Raw genomic sequence first — 18,934 nt, forward strand, 5'->3', positions numbered from 1 at the left:
ACAATAGACATCGGTACATTACAATGGTAATTACAATGGACATCGGTATATTACAATGGTAATTACAATAGACATCGGTACATTACAATGGTAATTACAATAGACATTGGTACATTACAATGGTAATTACAATAGACATTGGTACATTATAATGGTAATTACAATAGACATTGGTACATTACAATGGTAATTACAATAGACATCGATTGGTACATTACAACGGTAATTACAATAGACATTGGTACATTACAATGGTAATTACAATAGACATTGGTACATTACAACGGTAATTACAATAGACACTGGTACATTACAATGGTAATTACAATAGACATTGGTACATTACAACGGTAATTACAATAGACATTGGTACATTCCAACTGTAATTACAATAGACATCGGTACATTACAATGGTAATTACAATAGGCATCGGTACATTACAATGGTAATTACAATAGACATTGGTACATTACAATGGTAATTACAATAGACATTGGTACATTACAATGGTAATTACAATAGACATCAGTACATTACAATGGTAATTACAATAGACATCGGTACATTACAACAGTAATTACAATAGACATCGGTACATTACAACGGTAATTACAATAGACATTGGTACATTACAACGGTTATTACAACAGACACTGGTACATTACAACAGTAATTACAATAGACATTGGTACATTACAACGGTAATTACAATAGACATCGGTACATTACAATGGTAATTACAATAGACATTGGTACATTACAATGGTAATTACAGTAGACATTGGTACATTACAACGGTAATTACAATAGACATCGGTACATTACAACAGTAATTACAATAGACATTGGTACATTACAACAGTAATTACAATAGACATTGGTACATTACAACAGTTATTACAACAGACACTGGTACATTACAACAGTAATTACAATAGACATCGGTACATTACAATGGTAATTACAATATACATCGGTACATTACAATGGTAATTACAATAGACATTGGTACATTACAATGGTAATTACAATAGACATTGGTACATTACAATACTTAGTTACAAATTGCCTAAGTACAATTTAGCATTCCAGTAGGGAATACCTGATATGAACACACCTTTACGTAATTTATATTTAAGAGACACTATAGATTCTAAAGTCACACATACGTTTCAAAGGAAAACAGTGGTGTTACTTGGTTTGGATATTCCTAGGCAAAGAACAAGGTTACAGTTTTACTATTCAGTCTAACAAGAGTACAGTTATTTGATGTCATTTTTCTGTATATACATATTTACATGAGGAAAAATCCTCTGAAAGGTTCCACACAGTAATATCAGAGAGTTAGCACAAGATAATGCTCAAAGTGGGTTAGAGTCAGGGGTGTCGGGGAAAGCATAGGTGGTTAGTCTGGGTTGACACAGGGGCATAGCCAGAGTGATTTAAGGTAGGGTTTGAGCTAGCTTTTAAATAGGTAAACTGAGCATAGGGATGTTAGTTGACATGGGAGGCTGTTCCAGGTTTTACCTACTGTATTAGAGAACAGAGTGTCACCGGCTGAATTATTGGATTTAGCTATGTGTACAAGTAGTTTGTTAGATGAGCGTAGGGTTTAGAGATTGTTATAGGGAGTGGTTAGGGAAGTAAGTATGGGTGTATTGTTAGGATGATGCAGGATCTTATGTCCTATTAGTTGTTTAAAAAGTATACGATTTGGCAATTCTAACTATCCTAGCTGATTTAGATTGCCACAGTGATGGATTCTATAGGAGGACCCAGCTGCAAATCTAGCAATATTGTTGTAGGTGGGGAGGCTCTGTGGGTGGGGGTGAATAGTAACATTTAAGTTTTTGGGGGGTTTAAGATAAGACACCTATGTACGAGCCAATTTTCAACTGTGCTAAGGATCTTTTGGGTTAGTAACTGAAGTCCTGATGGGGAATTAGCAGAGCATATGAGTGTGGAGTCATCCGCGTATTGGATACCGACAGCTTGTGGAATAACTGAATGGAGGTCATTAGTAAAGATGGAGAAGAGTAAAGGGCCCAGAATGGATCCTTGAGGGACACCTAGAGTGACTGGGAGGTGGGAAGATAAGGAATTATCCCATAGTACAGCCTGTTGCCTATTATCTAAATATGATTGGAACCAATGTATAACAAGAGCATCCAATAACAAGTTTTTAAGTGTGTTTATGAGGAGGTTGTAGTCAACCATGTCAAATGTTTTTGACAGATCTATAAAAAGGGCTGAGGGCAGAGTGTCATTGTTGCAATTGCTTTTAATGTGGTCAGTAAAGGATAAGAGAGCAGAGGTGGTGTTGTGAAATGGTCTAAACCCATATTGACAGGTAGCTAGTAAATTGTTCTCAAGTAGGTGGGTTAGCAGTTGTAAATTAGTACATTTCCCCATTATTTTTGCCAAAGGAGATAGTATGGCAATAGGCCTATAGTTAGAAAGCTCACTGGAGTTACCACCTTTGTGCAGGGGGATGATGTGAGAGATTTTCCAAATTAAGGGGATGGTTCCTTCAGAAATAGTTCTGTTAATGAGGATGGATACGGGGTGGGCTATGACCTTTGCTGCTTTTTGCAGGTATTCTGCAGGTAGTAGATCTGCAGAGAGTGTGGTGGGTTTAAGTTTCTGAAGGAGGTTACAGATAAGGGATGTGGGCACAGGCTGAAGATGAAATGGGGGGGTTATTGGTAGATGTTGTGGTAGGGCAAGTGGTACTAGGGGATAGTTGGTTGGTGAGGGATAGAATTGTTTCAGTGAAAAATGCATTAAATGAGTTGGCTATTTGGATGAGATCATAGTGATCAGAGCCTGAGGGAGTAGGAGTTGCAGAGCATCCCGGGTGTAGGAGATTGTTAATGCCTAGCCAGAATTTTTGAGGATTAATTTGGTGGGTTTGTTGAAGCTGGCAGTTGTAGTTTCTTTTATCAGAAAATATAGCTTGTTTTGTTTGGTTTCTTAGCTGTTTGAATTGTAAATGATCTGAGGGGCTTTTAGTAGAGCGCCATTTGGCCCATAGTTTATTTCTTTGTGGGGATTATTTGTTTGGTAGTTTTGGAGAGCCATGGTGCTGGTTTGGTTTTGGTTCTAATTTTGTATAGTGGGGCATGGCAGTAAAGAATGGATAGGAATTTAGAATTAAAGAAGCTAACAGCATCGTCTAATGGGAGGTGTTTCAGGGGTGACCAGTTACAGGCACTTAGTTCTGCTTGGAAACTAGTAGGGTTAAAATTTTTGCTAGATTGAATAGTTTTGTAGATGGTTGAGTTTGGAAGTTCGGTCTTATATATAATTAGGTAGCTCAGTGAGTGGTCACTTATATCCTCTGGGAGGGTGCCAGTTTTGTAGGTTTGTTGGTGAGTATTAGTATCCAGTCAAGGGTACTTGTTTTGTTGTTGAGTTTATTAGTTTGGGTAGGGGATGCGATATTTTGGTTAAAACCATATAGGTTGATATGGGTGGAAGGCTGTTCAGATATGCAGGAGGTCCAATTTATATTAAAGTCACCAAGTATTATGGTTTCTTGTGGGTAGTTGGTTGACATCATTGACAAGAAACTTTCATTTGACCCCCATATACAGCAAAATATAAAGAAAACTCATCAAAAGCTGGGACTCATATAGAAAGAAACATTTCTTTACTGCAGCAACAAAAACTACCCTTGCAAAAACATTTTTTTTTATTTTCCTCCCTTCTTTATGGTGCCCCTATCCTAATTAACTTAGAAACTTCTACCCAAAGCAAGGTGAAACAGTGCTACAAGAAAGTTGCTAACTTAACCACAAGCTGTAAATATCACACACACCACTGTAAACCACTCCTAGAACTAAACTGGCTTGAACTCCCCAACCAACTTGCCTTTATTCAGCTATCCACCTTGCACAACCTTATTTTCAAGCCTACTGCCTGCCCTGCACTAGCCAATCTAGTCACACCTTACACACCAAATCGATCCCTACGATCAGAAGACAAAAATCTCTTAGCTATCTCAAAACCCACAAGAAAACCAGGTCATTCTTTGTATTCATACTCTGTCTTTATACTTTGGAATTCACTACCTCTAGCTACCAGGTCTATGCCTGGCTTAACCCACTTCAAAGCCTCTTTAAAAAATCATCTTAAAAATACATGGCTCTGCTCCTGCATAAAGCCTGCCTGATGCTCAGCACTTCCTCTTCTTCCTCACTTGCCTCATCCTCTTCTTCTGTCACATTTCAATCCTTCACAGTCTGTAAGTTCCTAAGAATCTTCTAACTCCTTCTCTGTTTCCATACCGTATCCTTAAGTTACTGCTCATGCTGTATTGCTTCTATTATTTTTAACTCTCTCACTATCTTTCTGCATCACTAACCTTCTGGTTACTATTTTCCTAACTGAAACTAACATTTTATTTAATAATTTATTTATGTTTTGCCATGTACTATAGCAGTCAATGTCACACACTGCACTATCTACATACTATTTTTTGGACACTGCATCATCTATAGTGAGAATGACTATTATTGTCTATAATATTTTTAACTCTATAGAATCGTCTAGATGTGCAGTATATATTGTAACACAGTGTAACATAGTTTGTTCTTTCAACTTATTTTGTATAGCATTTCTGATGTGATTTACACTGCATTGGATTTTACTGTATTTTTAGTGTACTGTATGTGGAGCTTTTCTCCCTGGTCCTCTGCTGAAAATGGGTTTTGTAGATCCAATCAGACCACCCCAGTAAACAAATTTCAAATACATAAATAAATAAATAATAATCCCACTAGTAAATTATACAGGAAGCCTACTTCAAACCATACATTCTGCCTGCTAAAAGAGGCTCTTCCCTGAGTGTGGAATTTTTTAAGGCAAACAAAAACAGTGCTCTTGAGCACAAGAATTTTGAAACTGAAAAAGAAGGTTTCCAGGGTTTATTATATAGAGGGTATATTGTGGACACCCTGAATTTGGCGAGTGATTGAGTGTGGAATTTAATGAGAAATAATGCTTCACTGTAAGAAGTAAATCAAAGTAGTCAATGGGAGAAGGCAAATGAGAGTCAAAGACGTTTAGAGACACTGTATTCTGTTACTAATTGTTTACAATTCCAAAAGAGTCTTAAAACATTGTTTTGGACAACAGGTATGTTTCATGTCTGATAAAACTCTTTGTAGAATTTTACCTGAAACGAATATGCTTTTTTTTATAGAAAGACTCAAAATTTCAGAGTGCTTATCTCCTTTAAGATTTATAACTAGCCATCATTTTTAATTAGAAAGGGGAATACTTCATGTGCACAATGCTCATGTTACAGTTCAGTCTGTATGAGGGTAGAAGCTGCAGTTAGTAAGAAGAAAGAACTGAGCAGTTGTAGTCCTCCCAATCTAAAAATGTAATCTGTGTTTTAGTTTGTAATTGTCTAGTAGCTAATTAATATATTGGACAAACCACAAGAGTGGTTAAGACAAGAGTACAAAAACATTTTAGCAATATTCATACCACAAATTGAATATCTCTGTTGATTTACAGATCTTAGAGTATCATAATTCCAATGCTGATGCTATTCAAATTTGTGTGGTAGAATCACGTTAATTAAAAAGAGGAGGAGAAGTAAAAGTTCAGTTAAATAAATTGGAACATATAATGGTTTGTAAATGCCAAACTTTATGCCTAAAACGTTTATATTTACTCAAAACTGGCAGCATTTGATACATTACGCTATAAGACATTGTCATGTTAACATGTTTTTTAAACCAACTATGATTAGTTTGATTTTTTTTTTATTTATTTGAAACAGTCATGGTTGAATATTCCTTTAACTTTCCGCCTTTTCTTTTTGGGATCAATGAATATTCAGTTAGGTAGTTTGGAATTTGGGAAACAATTTGTAGCAGTAGTTATTTTAAATGTTTGAAGAAGTGTGCTTTTATAATGTTATCCCATGAAAAGCATTGTGCCAAGGCACTAGGGGTGCACACAGATAATTGGAATTAAATGGAGAAGCATAGAATCAACTACTTTGTGCGTGGTTTTTTTTTTTTTTTTTTTAATTCCTGCTAGGTTTGTATCTATGAGGCTTAAGCACTGATTTCTTTTTAACTAGCTCAGCACCTGTAGATTTGATGTTAAGCTGCTACTTACTGGTAGTGTTTGGAGAGGAGAAATGAGCCTCCAGCCTTGAAAAAGTATAGCATCTCCCACTGGTGGGGGCAGATCTATCAATAAGAGTCTGTCTCATTCTTTCATTGTCTGGCCCGTACAATTTATTCTGTATATTTTGTTTATGCTTTGTTAGATATTCTGACCTCTCACTTCACGTTGACCAGAATACTGTATGGTTTGGCCAGATATATGGCCCTTTTGCATATATATTTTTTCTGATCAGTACATTTTCTGCTTACGTAGATGTTTTAATACTTAACTTGCAAACTTCCAGCTGTCACTGCTTTAGAATACAGTGGTACTTTCCATTAAGATCTATTTGCAGTCTGTCTGTATCTTTTCTTATATTCCTGGATTCTTAGTTTAATAAAAACATAAACTCAGAATAATAATTCAACTGATTCACACCCATGGATAGATCTAGTACTGCATACCATCACGATAATCTTTATTTTATTTAAGCATTCAAGCTGTAGGAAAGGACTATATGCCTTTGATAATTATGATATGTGGATTTTAAATAAAACAAATTATTTAGAATGAATAAAATTAGACTTTTCTAAGTTGTGACTGGGATTTTGAAGGAGTTGCCTGTGGGGATTTCTGAGGATATGAGATCAGTGTATCATGAAATTATCATCATCATCATCATTAACCTGCTTTTTCCCATTTTCTACATGGGGTCAGGGTGTCGGGTTAACTGTTACCATCTCTCTCTGTTCGAAGCCACTCTCCTGCCTTCTTCAACACTCATGCCTGACTGTCAAAGGCCTTCTTTCACACAATCCATCCACCTCTTTGCTGGATGCCCTCATTTCCTCTTGCCTTCTTCCTGTCTGTCCCAAATCTTCTTTACCAGATTGTCTTCTGCTTTTCTGCACATGTGCCCAAACCACTGTAATCTGTTATCTTTGACCTTTTCTGCAATTGGAGCTACTTTGGCTTCTGCTCTTATGCCTTCATTTCTTTGTCTGTCCCACAGTGTGCATCCTACCACCCTTCTCAGGCACTTTGTTTAAATCACCTCTACCTTTGTCATCTGCTCTGCCTTTACTGCCCAGGTTTCTGTATAATACAGTAATACTGGTCACACCACTGTTTTGTACATGTTAATTTTCAGCTTCTTTGGCATTCTTCGGTCATACACTACACCTGACACTCTATGCCATTTGGCTGCAGCCCCTTTGATTTGAGCTTTGACCTGTTCATTCAGTCTTCTCTTCTCCTCATCCACCCTCCCCAGATTCTTGAAGCTGTTAATCTGTTCACCTATTTTCCCTTCTATCTCAATTCTCAGCTTTTCTGAACTCTACCAGTTGCTGCCATTACAGCTGTCTTGTCTGTACTTAGTTTTAATCCACGTGCCTTCAGTTTTGCATTCCATTCTACTATCCTTTACTGCAGTTCTTCTTTAGTGTCTGCATGTAATGCCACATCATTTGCATACAGCAATTTTGTTGATCTGTCTTCTCCAGTCTGTTTACTAATGTAGTCCAACACCAGTATGAACAGCAGTGGTTTTAGAGCTGAACCCTGGGGCACACCCACTCCTACTGGGAACCCTTCTGTGAGAACAAACACTGTTCTTACTTGAGTCTTTTGGTCCTTGTACATAGCCTGCACTAATTCTACCAGTGCTTTTGGACTTCAAACCAGCACAGGACTGCCCAAATCATCTTACTTGGGAACTTCTCATATGCTTTCTCCATGTCTAGGAATGCCCAGATAGACTGTTTCCTCATCCCTAGTGTCTTCTCAATATCTGTCTCACTGCGAACAATGGGTCAGTTGTGCTGCTCCATCTGATCCAGACTGCTCCTCCCATCTTACTTTCTACTACTCTGTGTATTCATTTATCAATCACCATTTCCAGAACTTTCTTGCAATGTGACAGGAGTTTGATACCAGTGTACTGCCCACAGTTGTGAATGTTCCCTTTGGTCTTGTACACTGACACTAGTATGCTTATTCTTCAGTCATCTGGGATATGCCTTTCTCTCCTCACTGCTATGAATACCCTCAGAAGCCATTTTCCTCTATCTGACCTGGCATCTTTATCATATCTGCTGTGATCTCATCTGAGCCTGCTGCTCACCCTGATTTCATTTTCCTTAGTGCTTTTCTTACTTCTTCTATGGTGGGCTCCTTCTCTTCTATCATCAAAGGCTGTGTCTGGGGTAGTACAGCTTCTGTGGGATTTTCTTCATTCAGAAGCTGCTGTAAATACTCCTTCCATTAGCCTTTGATGTCCTGTGGACTGGTGAGCAGGTTGTTGCTAGCATCCCTTATGAAGGGTGTCTAACTATCTTCTTTATCCTTCTGTCCTTACCTTGCAATCTGATATAGTTTCTTTGTGCCATCTACTTACTTACTTACTTACTTTTTAGAAGCTGGTAGAGTCTCTCTGATGCCTTGTTCTTTGCTAATGCATCTCCTTTTTTAGCCTTTTTGTTACAAACCAGTATTCCTTTGCAAACTGGTTCATCTTTTCTATCTCCCACTTTTCCCTGCACTCCTTCTTTCTTTTGATATCTTCCTGGATTTTTACACGGCACCAGCAGCTTTCCTTATGTACCTTATTTCCACACCTGGCTCGGCCATATATCTGATCTGTAGTCCTCACACATACTGTTTTGAGGCCCTGCCATTCTTCTTGAACTTCTCCTATTTCCTCTTCTTTTTGAAATGCTAGAGCCCTGAGTAATTCCCTGAACTCTTGTACTTTCTCTCCAGTCAACTTCTAGGTTGTCAGCCTGGCACATGTTGACCTCAGAGCCTTCTCTGACCACTGCTTGCAGATGATTATGTCAACCAGTGGATTATGCTGTTGGTTGACTGTTTCACTGGGGATGACTTTGCAATTGCTGATTCTATCCCAGTACCCTTTCCTTACCACTAAGAAGTCTACCTGAGTTCCATGTTGGCCACTCTTGTATGTGATCTTATGACTGTCTCTCTATCTCAACCATGTGTTGGCTACTATCACGCCATTTGCCAGACAGAAGTCTAAAATGGCTTCTCCTTTTTTATTTCTGTTGTCCCAGCCATGTGGACTCAGGCAGTCCTCATATCTTGCTCATACCTCCCAACCTCTTAGAGCAAGAAATCTAGACAAAGCCATATATAAAAGTGAGACAAAGGCCCAAAAAATAGGGACAAATTTTAAATATTGCTCTTACAAAATTAGAATGTTAATAGAATAACAGGTTTTGCATTAGCTTGAATTTTCTGAAGGGTTTGAAGCCTTAAACTCAAATGTCTGTTATTATTTTCTAACTTCAGTCTTTAATAATTTGCCAGTAATTTGCCAGAAAACCACATTTTTATGAAAAAAAACAGACCAAAAATATGAGGCAAAAATCTGGACATTCTGCGAAAATCTGTCTGCCCTGATATGTGCATTCAAGTCACCAATTATTAGTACCAATTCATGTTGCCCTGCTTTATCTAGTAGACCCTGCAACTGCTGTCTGAATGCACTCACTATCACAACCCTGCTGTGAGATATAGGGTGAGATTATGAATACTGCCCCATCATTAGGCTGGAGTCTAAGTGCCATGACTCTATTACTAATTCTGATGACATCCCTCACTGTCTTCTGACCCTCCCTCACCACATTTCCCACACCATTTCTAGTATGTCCTCCTCCTGAGTAGTAATAGACTCTGGACCCCAAGTCAAGTGGCTTTGCTGCACTGCTCTTCCATCCTGGATAAATTTCTGTCCTGTCAGTGAACCTACATTGAATGTGCCAATTCTTAGTTTTTGTTTGGCAGGTTAAAGGGACTTTTGTCCAGCTTTCACTCAACAGCGCTATCCCTGGTAACCCAAGCTGATCAAATTTATCCCAGGTAACCCAAGCTGATCAAATGGCACTGGCTGGTCAGTAGCTTATTTCCCCAAGGCTGCTAGGCTTTATGATGGGCACACACCCCTTCCACCATTATCAAGGGTCCCTGGCATAGGTCAGAGTAGGCCTCAACCCATTTGGCAACAGTAGTCAACATGACTAAATCACCTAGAGCCATATTTGACACCACTGAGTGGCTACCAGTCTAGCAGTCTGTGATCTATGCTTTCTTATCATGAGGACACTGCACACCACAGTAGATGTCCAAAGTGGTTGGGTTATAAAACTAGTCCCACTATAGGGCACCATATAGACTCAATGCTGCTCCTCTTAGCTCCATTACTTGGTAAGTTTGAGATGGAAACAATCTACATGTTTTTCAGAGGTGGAAGGAATCAAGCAGATACACAGGGAGAGCATGCACACCCCAAACAGGCATTGGTTAGTGGTAAGGATCAAACCTTGTACCTTGTGCATGGGAGATAAAGACCTTAATCATTATGGCAAATGAGGTATGTCTCCATCATGAAATAATAAATATAAATGTGTGGGTGTGTTTACAATCAAACAGAAATCATCAAGCCATAAAGCAATTGAAACATAGAGAAATAAATAGTAAAAAAATCAGTAAATAAAAGTATCTTTTGGGGGGCATCCCCACTCTACTCCATCATCCCATACTACCTTATATATACTAACTGCAAGGCTGCAAAACAGTGGGAAAGGTGAATTCCCAACTCCACTATAGTGCAATCTCAGACAACTGAATAACAGCACTGTGTGATTAAATGAATCTTTAACTACTAGTGCTGTGGTTTACTCCATGTGATGAAGTAAGCATTTGAACAAATATAATGTTTTTTTGTGTGCGTGTGTGTGTGTGTTATGATTTTTGTGGCAATAGTCAAAATAGACTGTTGCAACTAACAAAAGATCGGCCCCATTTTAACAAATACACAGTAATACAAATGTGCTTTACAAAACAAAACAATTTTTTTCCTTCTTTTTGAAAAAACCAAGCCCCCAGAAACCCCCATGTGGGGGCTGTGACCCCACACTCCCTACTACTTTTATATACCAAGTCCAAGGTCACACAACAGTGAGGAAAAGTGAAAAACTCTTAACCCCATTGTTGCATGTTCTCATGCAAAGTAAATATTTAGCAAATTGTGAATCAACAAAAAAGTCATGTGATTTACAGTTTGACCAAATATACACATATACACCCACACACCCACACACACACACACACACACACACACACACACACACACACACACACACACACACACACACACACACACACACACACACACACACACACACACACACACACACACACACACACACACACACACACGACACAAAAGCTGTAACTGTACGGTAGCTGTATGTCTGCATTCATGTGTAGGACTATATGGTCATAGGAAATACATTTACTCCTTGCCTTGCCATTACCCAGTCTTTTTTGAGAAGGACTAGGACAGTCAGCCAGGGACTGAATTTGTGAATACTCATCACTCTGCTTAATTTGTATTTGTGAATGTATTATATCTACACAAGCACAGACACGCAGAGATAGATAGATAGATAGATAGATAGATAGATAGATAGATAGATAGATAGATAGATAGATAGATAGATAGATAGATAATGTTTATATTACCAAATCTCATATCCTTATTATTCAAATAACAAAATATCATATAAAAAACACTAAAATTGATTATCCTTGCTTGTCTGCAATCAGTGGATTTCAGTTTGATGTTTTTTGCTCATCATTTCATGATTCAAACAGAAAATATTCAATCACATCAAATGCAACTATATATATATATATATATATATATATATATATATATATATATATATATATATATGTAGATAGATTTAGGTATATGTATACATACATATACATACTATATGCTTTGTGCATTTGATTTGTTGATAGGATACACCTCTTCCATGACCCAGAATAGAATGAAGCAGTTAATGAACAAAAAATACATACATAAACAGAATACTGGGTAGAGAACGGACAGTAAAAAGTGAATCACCCCGAATATACGGTTATGCCTTAGCTCATTAGAGGTATGATTGCCTTTGCTATATGAATAAATGCTTTCCATTTCCTGATAGCAGTGACATCCAAAAGTGAATCAGATAAAGTAGTAAGATATCTGAATCGAAAACATACCTCTTGTTGTTTCAGCATAAATGCATCAGCATAACTCCTTATGTCATTCTCATTCACAGTTTGTCTGTTTAGCTTTAAAAACTCAACAAAGAATTTCCTCTGCTCCTGCATATTTCTGAACAGAATATTTGGAGCACCAAAGAGAAATCCAAGAAATGGGAAGATGTTGTAGAGCTGAAAAAGATAAAACATAAAAGGCAATTACCAAACAGTTTTAAGTGGAAGTAAATATTTTTTGTTGATTTACTTATTAAACAGAATATAGAAGATCACTGAGCATTTTTTGTCAAATGTCTTTTTATTTATGTAGGAAATGACAATGAATAGTCATACTCATGTTACCAATAGCATATGCTTTGTACCAGGAACATATATCTGCAAATAATGCAGCAACAAGTTCATGGAATTTATCTGTAAGTGTGAGGGGGATATTAACCCCCGGATTCACTATCCTTCCGTGCAGGACTAGCTTAATCCTGCATGGAAGCGGCCATTTAGGAGCAGGACTGCAGCGGCCCATGCATATTAATGAAGGTGCACTGCCTGGTCACCTAATCTTACATTGAGCATGTAAAAGTGCTGAGGGAGTGTCTGAGAGCAGAGCTCTGAGAATATACACACCCCTGCAATGAAGAACAGCAGACAAGTTATAAAAGAATGATCGAGGCCACTCATAGGTGTGTGCATACCCCCAGCAACATCCCCCATGTGTACAAGAGCAATAGTTAAAACAACAAATATAAAGTTTTTTTTTTTTTTTTTTTTAATGAAACAGTTTTAATGAAACAGATTAAATTTAACCATAGGTGCACGGGTTTGCCCATTGCTTAGCTATGGTTAATGCAGCTTAAATGGCAGAAGAGGATAAAAAGCAGGATGTATATAAACAAAATAGCACTGCAATAGTGTAGTTGGCAGAGCATTCACCTTAAGCGTAGTCATTTCTGGTTCAAGTCCCACTGCAGCACTTAACATATCAAATCACTTTATGACCAATATTTTTAGTTGCATAAACTACTAAATAACATATTTTTGTGAACTGGAGTACTGCATTAAATGCAGATGTGAGGTGTCAGTGTCATAATGTTGCAAAGTCCACAGATAATCGCATGTGCCCCATACAATACATGTACACAGGAATCAGGGAGACAAATGGAAGGTAAAATGTTTAATGAATGATAACTCCATACAGCTTCCAAATCCCCAATCTTCCCAAGAACTATTAGACATTACTGTCTAAATTAGTACAGTGGTAAGCAAGAGTAAGCACCAGTAAGCAAGTGTAAGCACTATTAAGCACTAGTAAGCGGGAGTAAGCATATTTAAGCAGTAGTAAGTGGGTTTAAGCCTGTTTGTGTGGAGGTAAGCAATGTGCACACAGGTTAAACAATATTGAAGCTAACTCTCTGTAAACATATTTAACCGAAGGTTAGCATAGCTTACCCTCGAGCAGACCCGCATGAACCCACTTACAAATGCTTAAAAGTGCCCTAATCACTCTGTATGCAACAGCCGCTGTTCTGGCGAGAAACAAAATAAACATCCCTTGTAGGTCTTGAACTCAGGACCCTATACACTAGGACCACAGTAGTTTACCACTAAACCATCACAGCGGTACATATCATTGAGGTATCACCAAACAAATCCTCACTACAGGACAATCAAACTGAACATGTGAAAGGAATCTGTATACAGTTTTATGTTGTATAACCTACTACATAACATAAATATGTGAACTGGAGTATACTGCAGTAAGCCTAGATGTGAGGTGTAATTGTAATAAAGTGTGTTGAAGTCCCCTAATAAACACAAGGACCACATACAGTGTATGTACACATGAGTCATGGATACCAGATACATATATAACATGTAATGAATAATAAATCAATGCCAAAAAGCAAATATAATGCAAATTAAATATTAAGCAACACTAAGCATTGCACAGCTCAGCTTAGCAATGTGAGCAATGTGTAGGCCAGCTAACTGAATTTGCCCATTGGTATACCCCTTTAAACAATGCCAACCTTAGGTAAGTAGGTTTGCCCATAGCGTAGCCTTTTCAAAACCATCCAATCATGGCAAAGTGCAGGAAATTGGCCCTATTTAAACCCAACAGGCAGGAATGCATCTCATAACTGGTTGTAGCTTCTCCTTGCAGGCACTATGTCTGGAATGGGAGAGGATGTGCGCTTTCGGGCACAGCGCTGGGGCATCCAGGAATCCAGAGACATGGCAGAACTCCTTGTCAAAGACCATGAGCAGAGACTGCTGCAGGGCCAGTACCAGGGTTCCCAATATAAAGCAGAAGCCTGGGACCATCTCGCCCGTGACCTCACCAGTGCCACTGGCATACCCCAAACTGTTGAGCAGGCCAGGCATCACTATGCCAACCTGAAGCGGCGAAAGGGGGATCTCTTGGATCAGTGGATCCAAGAGGATAGGAGGACAGGGAAGGTCCCAGCTGTGTGTAAGTATCACTCCACTACCTGTTTAATAATTGCCAGCTAATGTATATTATGGATAGGTAAGGCTAAATATTCCTCTTATGTCCTCCACAGTGGCAAGTGAGTGGGCTGTGAACCAGGAGGCCCATGGATGTCGCTTGGAGTGGTTGCAACACGAGGCAGATTAGTAATATTCTTGTATGTACAGTCATAGGAAATAAATCTAAAAGTATTAGTAAGTTAATTGCCTGTATAAAATCTGTATTGTTTAAGACAAGTACTGCATACACCAGAGAATATGGCAGGAAGAGTCTCATATAGGTTGTATGTAAATAAAAGCATAATAGCCTGACAATAAAGGTCTAACTGCTGGACTGCATGGGTTTACTCTGGTATCATATTGTAATGTAGATTTGCAATCATTTAATAATCCTGTTGTATTAAGCACAGTTACCCACACTGCGCAACATAAATAAAATGTGTAAGAATGTCTGTGTATGACTGGTGTAATCCCCAGAGGTCATTTAGTACAACAGAGAGAGACATAGACAGAAAATAGTGAAAACAAAGACAACAAAATCCAAATAGCACATGTAACTGAGATGTGAACTGTTGTATTTTTAGCACACACAGCCATGGTTCGAATCCTGGGAGTGGTAGTAGTCTGCCTAAAGAATCATACCCCACAACTGTACAAATATGTCCAGAATGTCCAGTAAATTGGCCCATGTCTGCTGCCTGTCACTCTGTCCCCCTGGGAAATCAGTGAGATGATCCCAGACATATAGGCAGCAAACAAGAAGTACAACTGATTGTCACACATCTATAAGAACAAACCTGTCACTCAAGCAACTCCTCAAACTGTTATGAGAGTAATAAGCCAAGTATGTCCCATCTACACCCCTATGTTGTCAAGCTGTGATCAGACCAGAATGTGTACAGTAACAGTTAGATGTATGTGCATAATACTAATGTGGAATCTGCTACTTTGTATGGCAATATTCAAGTAGTGCTAACAAACATTGCTCCCACAGGTCTGTCAGATACGAAAACTGTGCCCAGAAATAAAAGATTGATACCCTGTACTGGTACTGTTTACTTTGGTATTGTATGGCATTGTTATTGTTGCAACTGCTCTGAATAATAAGTTATTACTCATCACTGTCACCCACACTGTGCTACAGAAATCCTGTATAAGAATGTTGTAAGTCACTAAAGGCTGAAGAGGACAATAGTCTAAATATGTCCCGGTTCACCTGCATGTGGTCAAGACATAACCAGAGTATGTGCAAGAAGAGATGGACAGGTATGTGCATAACATCAACCTGGAATCTGGGAGTATGTGTAGAAACAGTTGGTTAGTGTTAACAAACAATTCCTCCACAGGTATACCAGGTAAGAGGTGTATACTGCAGGTAAAACCAATTCATGTATATAGGTTCATAGGTTCATAGATAGGTACTAGGCTATTGGCCCAAGGACCTACGTAAGCCTAGCCAACAAGGTTCTCTGGCTTACGCCACCCAAGAAAGTTATTTTCCTGTGCCACTGTTGAGCAGAGAAACAGAAGTGATCCCTGGGGTGTATTTCCTATTTCCCATCCACTCATCAAGATTTTTCTTGAAGAGTGCTAATGAAGAACTGTTCCAGAGTATGGGAAGTTTCTGGGACAGGAATCTATCCCTCCAGCATGTCCTGTTTATTGTGGTGACAAGGTTTAGGTCCCTAGAGTGTGTACCTCGGAGGGATTGGAATTTCGTTAGGTGTAGCATGTCCAACAGCTCTGGGTTTGACATAGCTTTATATGTTAGGCAGAGATCACCTCGGAGTAGGCGATATGCTATGGAGTAAAGCTGGAGTTTTTTGAGGCGGTCAGTGTAGGGCATTTGTTTGAGGCCAGTAATCCTCTTTATGAGGTACTTCTGTGGCCTTTCCAGCTGCTGCAGATGTCTTGTGAGGTACATTCCAAAAGGGGCATTGTACTCTATAATGGGTCTAATGAGTGTCGAGTAGAGGGGAACAATGACCTCTTTTATCCTGGATGAGAACCCTTTTATGATGAGGTTTGCCACATATAAAGGACTTCCTGACTACTGTGGCGATGTGACTATCAAAGGAGAGACTACTGTACACCTGGATCCCAAGGTCTCTTATCACGCATTCGGTATTAAACAGATTGCTGCCTATGTGGTAGTTCATGGGTACAGAGTTTTTACCAAAGGGGATGACACTGCACTTTTTGGCATTGAGCTTGAGGCCATGGCTCTGACACCAGGCATCTGTCTCAGCGAGGCCCTTCTGTAGGATGTCCACATCATTTGGGGACTTGACTATGGCTCCTAGTTTGCAGTCATCTGCGAACTTCTTTAGCCAGAGGCCTTCTGTGTTAGCCTGTACTTCAGAGAAGTAGATACCAAACAGGAGAGGTCAGATTTGGAGTCTGTAACTTTTACAGTGTGGGTTCTGTCAGTGAACCAGTTGTCAACCAATCTTGTGATGTAGGGATAGGGTTGCCACCTTTTAACAAGGGCAAAGTGGGACGTGGGGGTGTGGTCAATAGGGTAGGGTGTGTGGCCAACATGACACTGGCCACACCCCCACCACAACATCACCAGAGTTGTTAAAGGAGATGTAGTATTAGTTAGGGATACAACATTGTGACATTACAGCATACTGAAAACTCAAACCATTTAAATGAAGTGAACTATTACTACAAACACACACATTAATCAGTTGTAACAGTAAATAGCAGACTCCTTGGGCTCCTTTTACCTCAAAACATAGCAATTAAGAATAATTTACCTAGCACAGCAATGCAATAAACTGGCCCAAGTAAAAGCAGCACACCCATATTCACATTACAAGCAAAGCAGTACATTTTAACCTTATTAAAAATGCATAATAAATTAAAAGCACACATTTACAAGTATAAATGCAAACAATCTTGAAACAGCTTCGGCAAACTGGCAACATGTACCTACTAGAATAATAAATGCATTACATTAGCTGTTAACATTCCACCTCAAAAGATAGATTTGTACCACATACACATTGACTTGCAGGAACTAACAGGAAAAATTATCCAAACAGTATATCCTAACTTCCTGAAAACAGCATTAAATTGCACACATTTCCATACAAAAAAAGTGCAAACTATGCTCGAACATTTTCTATCTGCAAACAGACAATACCCAGAAAAAGCTACGACAATAGAAATACATCACACTAAATTTATATTTCACTGCCCTCCACCAGAAATAAACAACTTCTATACACAGTTCAGCCTTTTAAAAGTAATGCTTCCAAATCATACTCCCAAGAATAACAATTACATATACATTCAGGTTTTATACCTTTAAAAACTACTACTCAAAAATATCAAAATAACCACTGCACAGATTTAAATACTGCGTACTGGACCCCCATCTACCTCTAAGCATTAAAAAAATTAAACCACAATATATTCCCATTTTAAACTACTACTCAAAAATCTCAAAATAACCACTGCACAGATTTAAATACTGCATACTACATCCCCATCTACCTCTAAACATTCAAAACTTAAATAAAGCACAATATTCCCATTTTAAATAACTAAAGCCACAAAATGCTATTATGTACTTACCACTATCACAGTTATTGCTGGGCTAGCTTGCTTCCTTCCTGCTGGAATGGCTAGTTGGATGCTCAAGTGGTGGCTGGGCTGGCTGGAAGGCTCCCTTGCTGGCTATCAGGCTTCCTTGCAGGCTAGCTGGCTGGCTGGCTGGCTGGCTTCTTTGCTGGCTGGCTGGCTTCTTTGCTGGCTGACTGAATTCTTTGCTTGCTGGGCTGGCTGGGCTGGCTGGGCTGGCTTCAGAAATAGAAATCTCAGATCTTTTTCATTCGCAGCTGTAGAGCTTAGTGCTCTACAGCTGCAACCTTTATTGGGCTCTTCTTAACAAGTCCCCGGCCCCTCCAATCCCTGCAGCCAATTACTGTGTTGCATTGCCACCCAGACCTAGCAGGAAATCCCTCTAACTGCAGGTCCGGGCGGTGACATAGCCGCATTGCATTGGAAAAAACAGAAGTATTTTCGGCTTTTCCACGGCAATTGAATTCGCGATCGCGAAAAGGGGAAAACCAGGACTTTTAAAGTCCCACGCTTGGTGACTGCAGGAAGTGGGATGAGAGGGCTCAACCCATGAGTGTCCCACTGACAACAGGACAGGTGGCAACTGTACATAGGGATTTATACCTAATTTAGTGAGTTTAGCTATAATTCCAGAATGGGGGATGGTGTCAA

General features: G+C 39.0%; 1 protein-coding gene across 1 annotated transcript in view; it reads right to left on the bottom strand.

Moving 5' to 3' along the window:
* Positions 1-18,934, bottom strand: part of LOC122817331 (cytochrome P450 2K4-like) — a 380,734-nt gene that overhangs the window by 104,070 nt on the left and 257,730 nt on the right. The window contains exon 5 of the mRNA XM_044090547.1: positions 12,209-12,382. Within this exon, the coding sequence (XP_043946482.1) occupies positions 12,209-12,382 (174 nt within the window). The remainder of the gene's footprint in view (positions 1-12,208; positions 12,383-18,934) is intronic.

This window comes from Protopterus annectens, chromosome 12.part0, assembly GCF_019279795.1.
Source record: "Protopterus annectens isolate FY-2018-M chromosome 12.part0, PAN1.0, whole genome shotgun sequence".
NCBI lineage: Eukaryota > Metazoa > Chordata > Ceratodontiformes > Protopteridae > Protopterus > Protopterus annectens.